This window comes from Oenanthe melanoleuca, chromosome 11, assembly GCF_029582105.1.
Source record: "Oenanthe melanoleuca isolate GR-GAL-2019-014 chromosome 11, OMel1.0, whole genome shotgun sequence".
Taxonomy (NCBI): domain Eukaryota; kingdom Metazoa; phylum Chordata; class Aves; order Passeriformes; family Muscicapidae; genus Oenanthe; species Oenanthe melanoleuca.
The window spans coordinates 7,785,039-7,799,156 of record NC_079345.1 but is presented as its reverse complement, the minus strand read 5'-3'; the positions used below and the strand labels follow the sequence as shown (position 1 = coordinate 7,799,156).

Here is a 14,118-nt window from a genome sequence, read left to right as displayed (position 1 = left end):
CGCGCCTCCGCGGCCAGAGCCCCCCCAGAGTGGCCGGGCTCGCACCGGGACCCCCCTCGGGCCGTGGGACCCCCACCGGCTCCTCGACACTCGCTGCCCCAGTTCACCGGGCCGGGGGCGGGTGGGGGGCGGTGAGCGGCGGGACTACATCTCCCAGCAGTCCCCGCACGGCGCCGCACAGTGCGCAGGCCCCGCGCAGGCTCCGCCGGGGCGGCCCAAGATGGCGGCGCGCTGGAGCAGCGAGAATGTGGTGGTGGAGTTCCGCGACGCCCAGGTCGGGGGGCCCGGGGTCTGCCGCATCACCGCGCCGCGGGGGAGCCCCCGGCCGGCCCGTGGCGAGTGGAACGGGGGGGGTCCCGGCCCGGGAGGGCGCGGCGGCCCCGCGGGGCCTTTCGGCGGCGATGGCCGGGGCTGAGGCGGTCTGGAGTCTTTTGCGCGGAGATAACGCCTTATTTCACGGGGCACTTCTAATCTTCATTAGGGCTTGTATTTTTTAAAAATACGTTTCCAGGACTAATATCCGATATTGCCACTTCCCACACGTCTTTCCTCATTTCATTTTGCTGGACGTGCTCAAGGCCAGCGTGGATGGGGCCCTGAGCAGCCTGGTCTAGTGAGAAATGTCTGTGTAGGGCTGGGGGTTGGAACGAGATGGGCTTTAAGGTCTCTTCCAGCCCAAACCATTCTATGACTCTGTCAGTTTTCCCGGAGACTGTTACTGCTACCGTCTCACTTCTAAATAAATTGCTGTGTGTTGTTCGATTAAAATAAAAAGTGGGTTATATTTTTTTGTAAATAGCAAAAGGTCAGGTTTTGTTTTTGAGGCTGATGGCGACAGAAGAACTCTGCTCAGAGTTTGCTCACATGTTGTTACAGAAGTTGTTCTTACATCCTTGGAAGTGTTCATGGCTAGGCGGGACAGGGCTTTGAGCAGCCTAGTGAAGGATTTGGAGCAAGATGATCTTTAAGGTCCCTTCCAACCTAAGCCGTTCTAGGAGTTTATGATTCTGTTCTAAGAAACGTGGAAGGTATAAGGTGTTTGCAATTACTTCACACAGCTAGATACAGTGGATGAGCTATGAACTACTTCAGCAGGAAACCCGGAGAGATTAAAAAAAAAAAATAGAATGGAAGCTCTCTTGTCTTGTTTGTCCTCTTGTGCTGGAGCACTAACGCCTCTGCCTTCACCATTGCAAACATAGGCACTGAATCCTGAGCTCTGCATTCAGCCTACCCTCTGTAAGCTCACACAACTTTTTGCTTTTGTATCTCAGAAGTTTTGTGTTAGTTTTCCTCCCAGAAGCATTAAAGCAGCCTCATCTGCTACTGGGGATCTGCCCTCAGGAAACCAGTAATGAGATACGAGGGTACATCTTCCTACATCACAGATCCATGTTGCATCTGGCTCAGGAGATAGAAGGCCCCATGACTTTATTGCTTACTCATAATGTCTGGTGTGTGGGAGCAGAAGGGACAGGTGTTGCCATCCCATGCTGCAGCAGTTGGTTTCAGTGTCACTCCTGCACTGGCATAAACTTTGCCAGAAGGTGAACGTGGGGGTTTCAGTCACTGCTTTACTCTGATGTGATCTCCCTGGAGCTGTTCTGCCCTGCCTGCTGTCCTGTATGAAACCAGAGAACTGCTGTGGCTGGGGCTGCCAGACTGCTGCTTCAGGCTAAACTTGCTTATATATTTGTGTCTGAGCTTTTTTTTTTAAGAGTCTGCAGGAACATTTTTGCAGGTGGGAAACCTGAGCTTGAGAAATTGGAGCACCTTGGCTGAAATAATCCAATACCAATATTGAGCTCTGCATGTAGGCCACGCTAGCTCCAAAATCTCTACCCCAAAAGCAATCTAAATGGAAACAAGAATTAAAAGAGTAGGCAGCTATTATATTCATAGCCAGTACACCTCTACAAACACTGCAGTTGTCTTTATTCACCATGCTGGAATGTGTCATGAGAAAGCTACAGCACCCAACCTGTAGCACATCAGAAAATCACTGTGTGTTTTGGGGCCTGTGTCACCTACAAGTGTCATTTTTCTGTACAAGCTGACAGAGGTGGCAGTCTGTGTACTCTCAGATTTAAACAAGACCCACAGGCTCTTCTTGGGCTATTGGCACTATCAAGAGCAGAGTGAGACTCACCCAGTGCTGAAATAGAACCATTTGTAGCAACTCAGTGTGTGGATGGGAGGTTAGGGAACTGGTATTACTTGTTAAGAGTTTGCAGCTCTTGTAAAGCAGCATAGCCATGTCAAATTGGGTTGGTGTGTTGCCTCTCAGGTGGAGAGAATTAAGCTAAATTGGAAGATAATGAAAGTTCAGCTATAAACAGGAGTTTTCCTTGGCTTGCCTGGCAGAAATTAAGTGAAATGCCAACGTAGATGCTTGAAGTCTGAGAAGATGCTGCCTGGGCTGTGGGTTCAGAGCAGGTTCTCAAATGTGCAGTGTTCCTGCTGTGCTTACTCATGTCATTGTTATTCATGAACAGCAGTTCTAGGTATCCACAGTGTTGTTTTAGGATAAAAACTGCTTTCAGGTTTGTTTGTTCAGTTTCAACTCCCCCCTTCTGGAAGGTTGTGCTGTGAAGACTGACATATTACTATACCAAGCACATTAAATGACAGCTGTTTGGTTTTTCCCTGTGCCTAGATAAGACTCTTGTATCATAGGAAGCTGTTTGTTGCTGTAAAACAACTTAATTTGTGACCCATCAGAGTAGCAGCCTCACATGTGAAACTTTTTACTTCATTCTGATTGTTCATTACATTTTATGATGTTTGGTGCCTGGAAAAAAAACAGTTTACCAGTGTTCATTATTGAAAACAATTTGTAAGGATTTATGAGATCCTGGTGCCAACACTAGAAAAAATAAACTTGTATATGAAATTATCAATCACTTTAAATTGACATGTTTTTTCTCTGTCTAGAGGAAAGATGGCCCCAACTATATGAAATATGTCTCCTGACTAGCCCTTCATCACATGAGAAAGCTCTGATTACTGTAGTGGCTTTAGTGATCCTCATTTTCATTTCTCAGAAGAAAAATATGTACCATCTGGGAAAAGTTCTTTCTTCTGTTGATTTGTTTATTTGGTTGTTGTTGTTTTTTGGGTTTTTTTTATAGATTTAGTAACCTACTTTTTTGTAGGTTTTGCTCTGTGTTTTGCAAGGTGCTGTGGAGCCTAGAAACCTGGAATTGTTTGTTTATCATTTAGAAATTTTGAAACTAGCTGCTTATATACAGCATTAACTTCAGGAGTAGGGAAACCTTGCCAGAAGATTGGATTTGCTGCCTAGGAAAAAGTAATGAAAGGGGGTTGTTCCTGGAACAGTATAAGTGGCAAAATGAGGTTTGGTTTACCATGAGTTCCTGCTGAAACTCTGCAGGCAGCTGTAGCTATTTGCCATGGGGTCTCTAGAGAAGAATGGGTCCCTGATGTTGTTTTTCCCTCTGTTAGGGTATTTGCAAGGAGGGGGTGGGCCCTGGCTGAAAAAGCTCAGAATTTGTGATGGATTTTCTCCTGTCAGATACGACTGAAGTGGAGTGGGATTTCTGTCTTGTCTGTCACATTTTAGTGATGCTTCTAAGTAGTAACTGTAGGACATCCTGAAGTCTTGTTACATGCACACTGAGAGCACTTAAAATCCTGAACAGCAGCAGGAGATACATCCTGAGCCTTCAGAGAGGTGGCTTTGAAGATGACAGCAGTTAGTGTGAAGAATGTGGGGCATATTCTGATTTTGTACTGTGAATGCTCAAAACTCTATTGAAGTCATATGTATGTTATGGGCTGAACTGCTCAGCTTTCCAAGTAAAATTTTCCTTTATTCTCTTGGCATTTAAACAAGATGATCAGCCAGTTCGTTCTGCACAGAAAGAGGCAGAGACAATATCTAAACAGTCCTTTTAATTTTTTTTTTTTCTAATGGCCTTTAAGTTTTCTCATAGCCTTCTTTACAATCAATGGCAAAGTAAATTCTGATGCCTCTTGGCCATCTCTTATTTTTGGAGACCAGCCATACGCAAATGGTTGCACTTCTATCTCCCAGTACATATATAATTAAATCTGGCCCTGCAATGAAAGAGAGAGACTGAGAAAGTTCCTGAGCAGGAGCAGAGGCTGATTAATACAGATTATTAGAGATTGCTGATTGAAAGGCTACAGCTGTGATTGCCATAGCAGGGAGAAGGGAGCAAGATCTTAGTACTCATAATGTTGTCTGTCAGGTTTTGTCTTCAGTTTATGCTAACAAAGATGTTTCTGTGTGCTGTCCTACATCCCAAAATCAATCACTACACCCATTGCCCCCCTGTGCTACTTTAAGGGGATGTTACTTTCCTGAACTCCTCCCTAAAGCCATGTGTTCGAATGAGCAGCTGACCTGACAGGCATTATTTAGTTTTGTTCTGTGTTTCTCTTTAACAGGCGACTGCCATGTCGGTGGATTGCCTGGGACAGCGTGCTGTGCTCTCGGGGTGAGTGTGACAGTCCCTGCTGGAAGTGTGACAGTCATTTCCACAAGCCAGACCAGCAACCTTCAGGCTGACCTCAGCTGGAGGCTTGATGGATTGTTTCAGAAAGGTGCAGCTGAATTCTGTCCAAGACTTAATGAAACTGATTCTGGGTCATGTTCCCAGTGGGATACAGAGTGGAGAGACAGCAACAAGAGCACAGTGAAATACTGGTGTAGCTTTCCTGGTAAATCCCCATATGGGAGATGGAGCATCAGCATCATGAAGTACTATTTGGATTGTCTTGAAGTATGGATTAGATTATTTCCTAACAAAATACTCCCATGAGGGTCTCTGACCTTCTCTACTGGTTCAGTGTGGGATGATAGTCACCAAAACAGTAGGTGCCAGACTTCCAAGTTGCTCAGGTTTCCAGGAGAGCTTGGTCTTATGTATCCACCTCCAGGGCAAATCTTCAACCAGCTCAGCAGTGCCTTTCCAGCTCCTGCTTTTCAGTACTAACAGCTATTCCTGTTCCCCGTCAGTGACACAATTGCCACACCAATTAAGATGTTCATTTCAGAATCATGTGGGTGTAGCTGATCTTTGGTCAGCCTTCAAGGACCCAAGTTTTTTGGTACAGCTCGAAGTGGTGCTTGCTTCCGTGTGAACCCTTAGTCTGGCAGTGCTGCACAGCAGTAACAGGAGGAATGGCCAGTGCTCAGAGCAGCTGTATGGTCACTTTGCAGCTGAGAGATGATGCTCATGTGGTTAATTATGTAGGGTTCATTATGTTTTGATGCTGGTCTTCCATAGGGTTCAGCTGGCGCACAATTATTTCTGGGAAGTTTCTCTTGCTTGTAAGATGAATCACACAGGATGATACCTTGCTTTGTGGGGAGTTGGCCACATCCAGCAGGATGTGTGAGCTCACATTTGCCATCACGCAGAATTATTTCTGCTGCATATAGAGTTAGCTCAGGTAAGTAATGGAACCAAATCTGTGCAGGACTGTGTCCACCCACGTTAAGAAGCTGCTGCAGCTGAGCATGAGCTCTGTGCAGGTGTTTTTGTACTGTCGGTGGAACCAAGCCCTCAAACTGGTGTGGAAAGAAGCACCCACGTATAATTATCTTTGTCAAGGCTCATTAACTCTCTCTCAGAGCAACCCATCCAGGCTGAAGCTGTTGCATTGGACTCACAGGCCTGTGCCACTTAGGCTCTACTGCTGCAGCGTGAGGCCTGCAAAGCCTATTTGAATGTGTTTGCACCATTTTCCAGCACTTCCTTTTGTAAACAAATTATCTGGATTTTTCTGTTGTGTAAGCTATCAAATTTGCAAACCCTGTTTACTTTCACTGTGTCTTGTTTTTGTCGGGGGGTTTTGGGTTTTTCTTAAGTCAGTTTTGAAGTATCTAGTCAAATGTAGCATTTTCACGAATAGTGTTTTCACTTGTCTTGTGAAATGCTTCTCTTCTTTTGGTTCTTGTGCCTCTAGACACAAGGCTGTGAGCTTCATGTGAGCCTGGGGTTTTGAGATCAGTCCTGTGAGATGCAGCCCCTTTGTGTCTGTGTGTCTTGCAGCCGCCGTTTCCTCTACATTGTCAACCTGGACGCCCCAAATGAGGGTCACAGGAAGATCTCCCGGCAGAGCAAGTGGGACATTGGGGCAGTGCAGTGGAACCCCCACGACAGCTACGCCTACTACTTTGCAGCTTCGGTAAGTTCACTCATTTAAAAGCTCTAACTCATCATCTTCCCTGATCTTTCTTTCATGGCTGAGCCTCTGCAGAGCTGGAAGGCTGTGTGGAGCTGGCACAGACATGCTTCTGCAAGTCACATTGCAAGATCAAGGCCTAACTGATTTACTACTAGCAAGGTTTTGGCTTGATGGCTCTCGGTTATTGAGCAGTCAGGGTTGAATCTAGTTTTGCTTGCTTGTCATTTAAAAAACACTTTGCCAAATAAATCAAGCATCCAAATGGTCCTTTTCTAGAGGGTGGTGCTCTCTTTCTCATTTCCGGTCTGAGATTTGTGCACTTCTTGAATTTCTTGCTCTGTGCTGTTTTATTTTCACCTCCCTGCCTTGCTGCTCGGCTGTGGTGCAGCAGGCAGTCTGTAAATAGCACAGGTCAATACTGGCTTGCAGCTTGGGGTTTGCAGCTGGGCATGGACTGGATCAGTGAGGAGCTCCATGAGGCAGTGTGTTGGGCTGAAGAAGCAGTAATGGTTGTGTGAGACCAAGTGCAGTTTTTGGCTCTGCTCTGTACTTGGTCTGTCACGCTCTGCAGCTTGTTCACCCAGAGCCCTGAACCCTGCTGATGGAAATCTCAGCCATCACCCACAGCACCTTGGCAATTGGCATCAGTCAGGTGCAGACTGTTCCCAGGGTGAGCTGCCTTTTCTGCTGTGCTGTGTCTGCTTTCATAGCCTCAGAGTCCTGGACTAGCTGGGGATGGACAAATCAGTTCTTTTGAGAAAACACCTAGTTGAAGATGGTTTCTTAGGATTTTTGTTCCCTTGGCTTCCTTGATTGGCTATGTTTTTAATTAAAGGCAGTTTTAAAAGTGGACTGGTGCTGTCAGCTGGGAGCCACTGCCTGTTGTTGGCTGTGTCTGCCCTCTGGCTCAAGCATGTTTTTGGGGACTCCTAAGCTGTTGTTTCAGAAATGCTGTTGTTTTCAATCCTAGATCCTTGTTTTTTCTTTTGTGTGGCGACAGCTTCTTGAACAAAGGAGTGATGAAATTGTTGGAAGTGAATACTGATACTTAAGAAAATCAGTTTTTTAGAAAATGCTCCTGTTGAGAGGAGCAGTCTCTCTGGTGATCATTATCTTGTGTCTCGTTTCTGGAGTCCTGGATAAATCCCATTGGGTATTTTCACTCTACCCCTTAAATACTTCTGTCGATGAGAAACATACAATGAGTTTTTTCTTGCCCTAAGCTCTTGTGCAGCCCTGCTGTGAGCAGTTAGAGAAATGTCATATATTATTGCTGAGCTGGAATGAGACCTTCCATTTCAAAGAAAGCTGTGATGTTTTATCTATCTGCAAGTTGAAATTCACATGAAGCAGTTTTGGGATAGGAAGAAAATCCACCTCCACAAAAAAAACTGCCACAAAAATTGGAATGGTTTGACTTGGTGATCTTAGAGGTCTTTTCCAACCTCAATAGCTGAATGTTTCTATGAAGTCTCTTATCTTTTCCCTCATCTACCTAAAAGTATGAAAACAAGGGGGTCATGAAAATAATATTTAAGGTCGTGTTCTTTCTGGTTTTGCAAAATCAGCATGAATTTCCAGTTATGATCCACTGTGCTTGGCACTCTGTATGCACCCACAAAGGCACTTCCTGCCCCAGAAAGATTAGAGTTGATCTGGCCTGAAGTGAACCTTGATTGAGACAGAAGATGAATTTACAGCACAATAACTAGTTTCAAGTGACTTTGTGTGTGGCTTCATTTGGGCAAGGATTTATTCCTGGAATGAGTGAAGGAATGCTAAGTAATGTTGTCATTGATACATCTGGTTTCCTTTGTTTTTTACAGCTGGTGATAAACACTTAAGCTTTTCTCCTGGGCTGGTAAGGATGGGGGGAGTACCCTTGAGGAGGTGACCCTGAAGCCATTAGACTTTATTGTTTGTGTTTGGCAATGGCCCTGATTATCTCAGAAGGGAATTGAGAGAATGCTGAGGACAACCAGTGGTAATCCATCATCCCCCTCACCAAAAACTCCAGTTGTGAATCTAACAGACTGGCAGAGAGAATTTGTCTGCCTGTTGCCTGCAGTTACAGCATGTTGTTAGGAAATAAAGACTCTGAGAACATAATTTCATGGAAAGATTTTGCAATGTGTGATTTTTTTCTCCCATTCTAGTTGATCTCCAGTTTTAAGTGGATGTAATTAAAAAATGTAAGCTTTTGAAAGTTCTTGCAGTCTGTACTTCATCTTTGCTCTCCTGCTTTGGGCAAGGACTTTGCTAATCACAGCATGCCTCCTTGTTAACTGAGGTTGTTCAAAGTGAAGGGAACCTGGTCCTAACACACAGATCCATGTCCTATCTGTTGGCCTGAGACTGTCTCTCCTTTCTTCCGTCTAATTGCAGAGCAATCAGCGTGTTGACCTGTATAAGTGGAAGGAAGGTAATGGGGAAGTTTGCACATCTCTGCAAGGACACACACGTGTGATCAGGTGAAGAGCAAGCTATGCTGTGGACTGCTCAGTGGAAAATAATGCATTGTTTCATAGAAGCTGAATGTTTTGGTCCTGCCTTCTCTCAGGCTCCGCTCTGAGCCTGTTTTTACACACCTCTCTGGACTGGACTGCCTTCCCATTTGGTGATGATGTCATGTGTGAAGTGGCTCACCCTCTCATGGCTCCCCCAATATATCAGCTTAGCCCTTGATGGCTTGAATGTCATTGCCTTGGGCTGCTGTCCTTGTAAAGAGCAGCAGCCATCATCTGGGAAACAGCATGTTTATTAAATTGAATCCCAGCTGTGTTTCTGTGTGATAGTGGCTTAATTAAGGCAGGTAATCCCAAAGACCAAGTTTAGAGAATGGTGCAGGGGAGATTTTTGCCTCTTGTTTTAAGGTCGTATTTCAATGTTGGGTTGGAAATGCAGTTGAAGAACTGCTTTTACTCAAGCTGCTGACTGTGGGAAGTATTTGCATCCCTTGAAATGACAGTTGTTTGGGCTGACTGGAGGCTCTTTGTGTCCCAGGTGCACTTGGTGTTCCCAACAGGGAGGCATCCCAGAGTGAGGGGTTGATGCCAAGGATATTGGTTACTGAGAACTCTTTGAGACAGTGTCCCTTTGCCTGGAGGGGAAAGAGCACACACACAGTAGCTGTAAAGTTCAGAGCTGGGAGGAGGCTTCACTGGAATTTACTTAGAAGCATTTCATTGCTTCTTGGAATTTACTTAGAGAAATTATTAAGATCTTGCTTTTTACTTTAAAAGTTTCAGTAGATGTCATGGAGTTGCTGTGAATTTGTTGGAGAATGTACTGGCAGCTTGTGGGAAGTTGATGCAAACTCTGCGTGTGCTTTTCTTTACTGATCTTTGATTTTTGCATTTGCAGTGACCTGGACTGGGCAGTGTTTGAGCCAGACCTCCTGGTCACCAGTTCTGTGGACACATACATCTATATCTGGGACATCAAGTAAGAATCAGTATGTTTCTGCATTTTGGGGAAATCACTGGGACTTTTCCATAATTATCAGCATGCGGGGCAAGGCACACCCTAATGGGTGCTGTGCTTACAGGGACTTCAGCTACTTCCCATTGTCTTCTTGATGACTTCTGCTCCCATGTTTTCAAGCCAGTTCAGAGTCAGTGATGGTCAGTAGAGTGGTTAAGCAACAATTGCCTGGCTTCACTCCCTGCCCACTTCAGATATTTCCTTGGGGGCTTTTCCTGGAACCCAAGAATGTTCTTCAACCTGTTGGGGTTTTTTTTAGCTCAGTTAATGAGCACCATTTCATGATCCTATAGCCATTTTCTACTAAATTTATTAATTGTTGCTGGTTCTCCCTCAGTGGTGGGAAAACTGACAGTGGTATTCAGGAAGGTTTTCCTTTTTGTACCTTCCATTGTTTCCTGGTGCTTCTTTCTGCCGTGAATATTTTCAGGGTAGCAAATATTTCTAATTGTACGTCCAGATTTAAGCCCCAGATTTTACACCTGAGAAGCAAAGAACTGGCATTGGGACTGCTGGGTTCTCTTGCTGGCTGTACAACTCTTTATGACCCCCAGCAAATCACATTGTTCCTCTCTGCCTCCCTTGCTTAGTTATAATGGGAGGATAATTATATAACCCCACTGCACCAGGCTACCCAGAGGCTTGCTTAGTTCCTATGAACAAGCACTTAGATCCTTGGTTAAATGGTGCTTGAGAATGACAATATATTATTAATGTGTAATTAAAAGACATAGAGATACAATAACTGCTGGTTGTTTTCATATGATACTATCTTAATACCGAGCAGGAAGAATAGAGATCTCTGAAGGTTGTTATCAGAAGTCCTTTAACTCTATTGTGCCCTTCCATTGTTTTGTGTCTGCCTGTATCACTTGCCTAGAACTGCTTTCTTAGGCAGTCTCTGAAAGCCTCTACATCCCACTTGTGCTAGGAAAGGCTTTGAACTTGCTGTGGCAGTGAGGTCCTGGCACTGCTGGCCTCCAGCAGATTAACATCCTGCTGGAGTGACTGTCTCTAATGACACCCTAGGGAGGTAGCCCTGCAGTAAGGGCAGCTGGAAATTTCCCACTTAATTTTTCATGCAAAATAACTTTTCGATTAGGCAGAAATTCTTAGAAGGAGAGGTACAGTCCATTTCAGAAAATGTTCTGCTTTTCAGCAAACAGAAAAAGCTGATGACAATATTCCTTATTTTCACTGTCACTTTTCATGGAAGAGCAGGTGAATTCCTGAGGAGCAAGGCCAAGAAGTAAATTATTGCCTTGATCTGTGCCCTGGCTGCTAGGAGTTGTCATGGTGCTGCACTGGTTTCTGCTGCTGCGGAATTTGGTTTGTAGACAGAATTTGGTCTGCACACAGCTGGGCTGATTTTCTACTAATTTTGTTATTATATGCTAGACATGGAATTTTTGCTCTGTAGTAACTGCTCCATCTGCTTTGAATCAGGATCTGCAAAGGCTCGACGAACACATCAGTGGCTTTTGTCGAGTGCTTCCACAGCTCTGTTTGTTCCTTTAATCCTCCTTGGAAAGGCTGTTTTGTTGCTTCTCGCAGCAACTATTTGTGAGCCCTGTTTCCTTGCCTACCCAGCTGCAATATGCCACACTTTGTATATGTTTCTCTTCCCTCTAGTTCAGTCCAGCTCTGTCCTCTGTCCTAAACTTCCTTCTGCATGTGCTGGCAAGACAAGATCGTAGAATGGTTTGGGTTGGAAGGGACCTTAAAAGTCTAGTTCCATCCCTCTGCCAAGTGAAGGGACACCTTCCAGTAGACCAGGTTGCTCCAAGACCCATCCAGCCCAGCCTTGAACACTTCCAGGATGGTTGTTGTCCTCCAACTGGTCGCTTTTATTCTATTTAATGCTGGTGTATTTTGGTAAGCAGGAGGTACATTAGGTCCCAAGGCAGCAATAACATTAATGCTGGATTAGCAGGGAGCTGTCTGAGAAAGCTGGACTGTGCTGTGTGTACTCACAGTGGCCACATTGTATTTCAGAGACACCAGGAAGCCCACGGTCTCACTCTCTGCTGTTGGTAAGTCTGACGTGTGTGATGTAGGCATTAAACAACATTGTTGTTGCATGTCCCTACTGTTATTCTTCCTTCATGCTCCAAGGCCAGGCATGGCAAAGTACAGAAGTGCCACCATGTGACTGTCCCGTGTAGGATCAGCCTGAGAGGCTCCAGTTCACAACTCCTTTTAGAGAAACAGAATTCAGAAGAGATGTGGAGCCCCTTGAGGTTCCTGGGCATGGAGGGCACTTATGGTACTTAGACTTGCTGCCCCCACACTGGTGAACAGCCACATGGAACTTTCTCCCTGCTTAACCACCTTGCTGCACTGCTTATCCTGGGTTGCCTGTTATTTTCTCATGTCCTTTTATGTACGGTTGAATCAGTTGAGGAACTGAACCATACCCCAGGCGGCTCTCTGTGCCAGCCTGTCCCCTCACTCACTCAGGCTGGGTACAGATACACCAGCTGGCTGTATCTGCTTCCCTGGGGCACCTGCAACATGCAGGGAGCATACAAGGTGCTATCTTTGGGTTGTGCTTGCTCTGGAAAGGCTTTTTTCTTGGCTGCTGCCAAGGTTAGTGTCCAGCCCTTGCTATACCACCTGCTGGCAGGTGCTGCATGTCCATCCTCACTGGTTGGAGCTGGGACTGGTCACAGATCATAAGCAAAACACCCTTTCCCTGAGTTGCTGTCCCCAGTACAGGAGCAATCCTTACAATGTGTAACTCTCATGCTCTGCTGCTTACATCTCCTTAGGCTGCACATCTGCAGCAGCTCCCATTCCCTTCTCAGCCAGCAAACCTCTCTGTCACAGAAATGCAAAAACCTTACTGAGTCAGAGAGAAGCACTGGTCAGTTCTGGTGTCTGGAGTGAGGTTTCACAGCTAAGCCAGCCCAGCAGCCTGCTGCCCAGAAATCTTCCTTGCTTCCCTACTTCCTCCTGTGCCTGATGCTGTTAAATGTTGGTCCAGACATTTGTGTACCCTTCAGTGAGGGGATCAAATCAATCAACTGGCAGTCTATTTGCAGCTTTTTATCCCCCAGAATAGCTTTTTGCCAGGTTGTCAGGATGAATCTGCTCACCATGCAGCAGGAGGTGGGTAGTGGAGGTGGGGAATAGCAGCAGGCTGAGATCTGTTTAGCTTTCTCATGAATCTCACCTTTCTGATAGCTCAAAAGGTTCAAAAATATTGGCAGAATAAGGATGAACAGATGCATTATGCTTACAGTACCTGAACAACCCACATTAACTGAAGCTGCGCTTTATTTCTATTAGAAATAACCACCCATCATCTGATTTGACTGAGTCCCTCATATTACATATAAGTCATATCTGGACCATCATCCAGTTTCTTTGCCTTCTGTATTTTGACAGATGGACCTTCTGGTCCACCCAGTGGCCACACTCAAGGTCACTGCACTGCAGCCTTCTCCTACCTACACCTATATTTTAATCATAGATCAAAAGCACTTGTTGCCTATATAGCAACTGATAATATGGGGAGTGGTGGGGAGTGAAACGGGCCCTAAGCACCTAGAAATAACTTGAAAAAAAGAGAGAGGATTTGGGGAGGAGGTAATGAACCTACATTTCTGGTCTGGAGGAAGTTGCTCCATCGGAGCTAATGGACATGAGCATTCTAATCAGGTACAGCTCCTGGCTAGACGATGTGATAAAGATCTCTAGGCATGCAACTGGAACACTTGCTTTGCTGTCCTGAGGATACAAATTATGCACTGAGGAACCAGGAATGAATAATTTTCATGCCATCCTTCATGCTGGCTTCTGGGATAGCCTTCCTCTGAGCTGCCTTTCCTGGGCTGAGAGCAGCTCTAGGCCCAGGCGATGGGACTACTGTGCTGTTTTCTCTTTAATTGCTTGTTTTGGCCTACTCTGTTTGTGCTGCAGCTGGAGCTTCCCAGGTGAAATGGAACAAGAAAAATGCCAACTGTTTAGCAACAAGCCATGATGGGGATGTCCGAATATGGGACAAAAGGGTAAGCTGAGGGATTTTTGAGCAGTCTATACATATTCCCACCTACCCAATACAGATATTCCTCTGGTGACAGATAAATACTGAGGAAATGTACTACTTTATCCCAGATCTCTCTTATGGATCACTTCAAAGTAGAGAAAACTGGGAGTCTCAAGAGCCTGAAGAAAGTATGTAGGTAGCCTCCTTCCTCAGTACCCATTAACATTTTCCTTTTGATCTCATAGCACTTAACTGTTTAACTGAGTATAAAGTATGGTTAGGGCTGCACTTGATGACTGGAATTTCCCATACCTTCACAGGATTTTTTTCTTCAGCTACTTCTGCTGAGCTATTTGCTGTTCCCCAGCAGGGGTGGTTGTTCTAACTGTCTTGCCCTGGTTAAAGTGTCTCTTTTTATGCCAAAGAACTAGACCGAGTTTCAGGTGTCCTGTGCTGAGAAGGAC

The 14,118-nt window shown here is 45.4% G+C and overlaps 1 protein-coding gene across 1 annotated transcript in view; it reads left to right on the top strand.

Moving 5' to 3' along the window:
• Positions 1 to 174: 174 nt before the first annotated feature.
• Positions 175 to 14,118, top strand: part of WDR59 (WD repeat domain 59) — a 47,945-nt gene continuing 34,001 nt past the window's right edge. Inside the window, exons 1-7 of the mRNA XM_056501058.1 lie at positions 175 to 274; positions 4,435 to 4,484; positions 6,045 to 6,180; positions 8,566 to 8,651; positions 9,544 to 9,624; positions 11,659 to 11,696; positions 13,588 to 13,676. Of these exons, the coding sequence (XP_056357033.1) occupies positions 221 to 274; positions 4,435 to 4,484; positions 6,045 to 6,180; positions 8,566 to 8,651; positions 9,544 to 9,624; positions 11,659 to 11,696; positions 13,588 to 13,676 (534 nt within the window). The 5' untranslated portion in view covers positions 175 to 220. The remainder of the gene's footprint in view (positions 275 to 4,434; positions 4,485 to 6,044; positions 6,181 to 8,565; positions 8,652 to 9,543; positions 9,625 to 11,658; positions 11,697 to 13,587; positions 13,677 to 14,118) is intronic.